Consider the following 2368-nt stretch of genomic DNA (forward strand, 5'->3'; position numbering starts at 1 on the left):
CTATTCTATACATTTTGTATCACATAATCAGGGAGAATTTATGTGTATAAAGGCAAGATTTGGCTACCAAAAAAAAAAGTCCTTAACACTTTAAGCTGAACTTTCGAAGAGAATTAAAAATCATGTATTGCAGAACTGCAGTAATCAAATTTACATCAGTTGGCTTTGGTATATCCCCTTTTGTTTAGCTTTCAAGCAAATTTCAATGTGAATTTCCTGAGATCTTTCAGTATCTCAGCATGAACTTTGTGCAGTCCAGCTGCTTCTTTTCCCTTTTTCTCTCCATCTTTACCTTCCAGTATTACAGTCATGAAAAATAATCATGAATAATATGCACATTCCAAGTCTTTGAATAATTGGTTTAGCTGAAAGAAGTCCGCGAATCACGCTTTTTAGATAACAATAAATATTCCAAATATTTTGAGCTTCCAAAAATTGCTGTCCTTGACCTATTCCCATAGTTTCTACCCAAAGTTCTAAGCCTCAACATACAGTGTGAGGCATCCTTGTCTTCACTTGGGGCAGGTTGTCTCTCCTCCTTGCCCATGGACCAGCCTGTAAAGCCTCGTCACCATCCTGCCAATGTTTGAGAAAGGAGGTCAGCAGCACTATCACCACCACCATCACCATACATATGAAAGTATATAGCGTATCTTATTTGTACCTATGTTTTATAAAACGGAAAGTGAGTATTTCAGTTCTTTTGCTGATACAAAGCTTTATGTCGCAAATATTCTTCCAGGCATTTCACGGCAAAAGGGTCAACATCAGTATCGAACTTATTAGCAAAGAAGTGGTGGTTTCGCAGCATCCAGTTCAAGTCTCCTGCTCCAAAAATGCAGACGGAGCGAACGTGAATCCCACTGCACGGTGGGTAGGGCGCACCTTTGGACACGTCACCTTCGAAGTACTGCCACTTCACAAACCTGGCGAGCGCGTTCATGTCAGAAACATCAAACTTGTTACTGGACGAAACTGCCCCTGGGACCTCAGGGATTCTCTGGATGGTTGCCCACAGATACTCATCAGGGCTGTAAGTGTCTTTTGCCCACTCGATAAATGAAAGAATTTTGCTATTTTCTAATACGTGTTCTACAAAACTTCTGCTAACAACAAAATAGGCACTACCAGAAAATATTGGAGTACTGAGAGGTGGTCGTTGTTTGTCTATGCCCGTGTTCTTTACTTTACCATCAATAATCTCATGGTGCTTTTTCCACCTTACTTCTTTGGAGAGAGGCATTTTTTCCGTTTCCAAGCTATTTTCACCCTTAAGGGCTTTCAACCTCTCTACTATTTCCTGGTTGGTCTTAAGAGGAAAGTCCATGCCACAGAGGTTTATTAAGTATTTCCACTTTGTGCTTCTTCTGTAGAGATCTTTCATGCAGTTAATGTCTGCTTGCACCCTGCTCCATGAGGCATATACAACACTTTCCAACTGGCTAGAAATAAAGACATTATCAAAACAAGAAACTATCCCCTTCACAGCAGCAAAAAAGGATTCTGGGGACTTTTTGTCAACATGAATGCAGTAAAAATTCTGAGGAGCATAGATTGATCTTAGGAGTCTATCAAGCATCTCAATTTTGTGATAAACCACTATTGAGTAAGCAAGTGGAAATTCTGCTTCTTCATTGCTGAGGGGTTCCATGATATACTTCCTAGTCTTCGTAAAGGAGGCACAGTCTGTTGTCATGTTAATATAGTCATTTGTTGTCAGTTTGGGGCGTTTCTTAAATGACACAGATAAGGTCTCAAGCTTCACCTTTTGAATTTCTTCTATATCACCCTCCAATATCTTCGTGCAGCTAATACTGCTAATAGGCTCTTCATTAGTCAGCTCCAGTTGTCTCCGGTTTAGGAAGTCTGGTTTCTGGTTAACTTTCAAAACTGAGATGATTACTAGAATAAGAGTTAGCCCCAAGAAAAGCCTGAAGCGTGAATTGTGGCAAAACCGTAGTTTCCTTTTCAGCATTTCAAATATCCCGTACCTTCACTAAGCTAAAAAAATTGCCCTTCACTCTGCTCATACCAGCTTCAGCAACTTCAGAAAAAGCAGTTTGTGTTCCTCATGAGGCTGTTGCATTTGTCAGGGGAGATGGAAAGAAAAATCCTAGAAGAAAATCAAATATGAATAAGAGGCATCTAATAAAAGGTTTCTTAGTTATTTCAGAAATAACTGAATAAAAATTCTGTTATTAATTATTGATTATAAAAAGTGAATAGCACAGATAAAAGGGTTTTCTTGAAATGTAGAGATTAATTGATAAAATAATTTTATTTCTCTAAACTGGGAAGACAACAGAAGAAACAGCAGCTTTCACGAGACGCTGCAGTAGTAGCGTTACAGATCACAGAGCAGCCTGAG

General features: G+C 39.1%; 1 protein-coding gene across 1 annotated transcript; it reads right to left on the minus strand.

Annotated features, from left to right (window-relative positions):
- Window positions 1-654: 654 nt before the first annotated feature.
- Window positions 655-2109, minus strand: GCNT1 (glucosaminyl (N-acetyl) transferase 1). Its single transcript, XM_010226780.2, has one exon. The coding sequence runs from the start codon at window positions 1973-1975 to the stop codon at window positions 695-697; it is 1281 nt and encodes a 426-aa protein (XP_010225082.1). The 5' UTR covers window positions 1976-2109; the 3' UTR covers window positions 655-694.
- Window positions 2110-2368: the final 259 nt, after the last annotated feature.

Source organism: Tinamus guttatus, unplaced genomic scaffold (assembly GCF_059628265.1).
Source record: "Tinamus guttatus ecotype Peru unplaced genomic scaffold, ASM5962826v1 Tinamus_guttatus_pri_ptg000146l, whole genome shotgun sequence".
NCBI classification, from domain to species: domain Eukaryota; kingdom Metazoa; phylum Chordata; class Aves; order Tinamiformes; family Tinamidae; genus Tinamus; species Tinamus guttatus.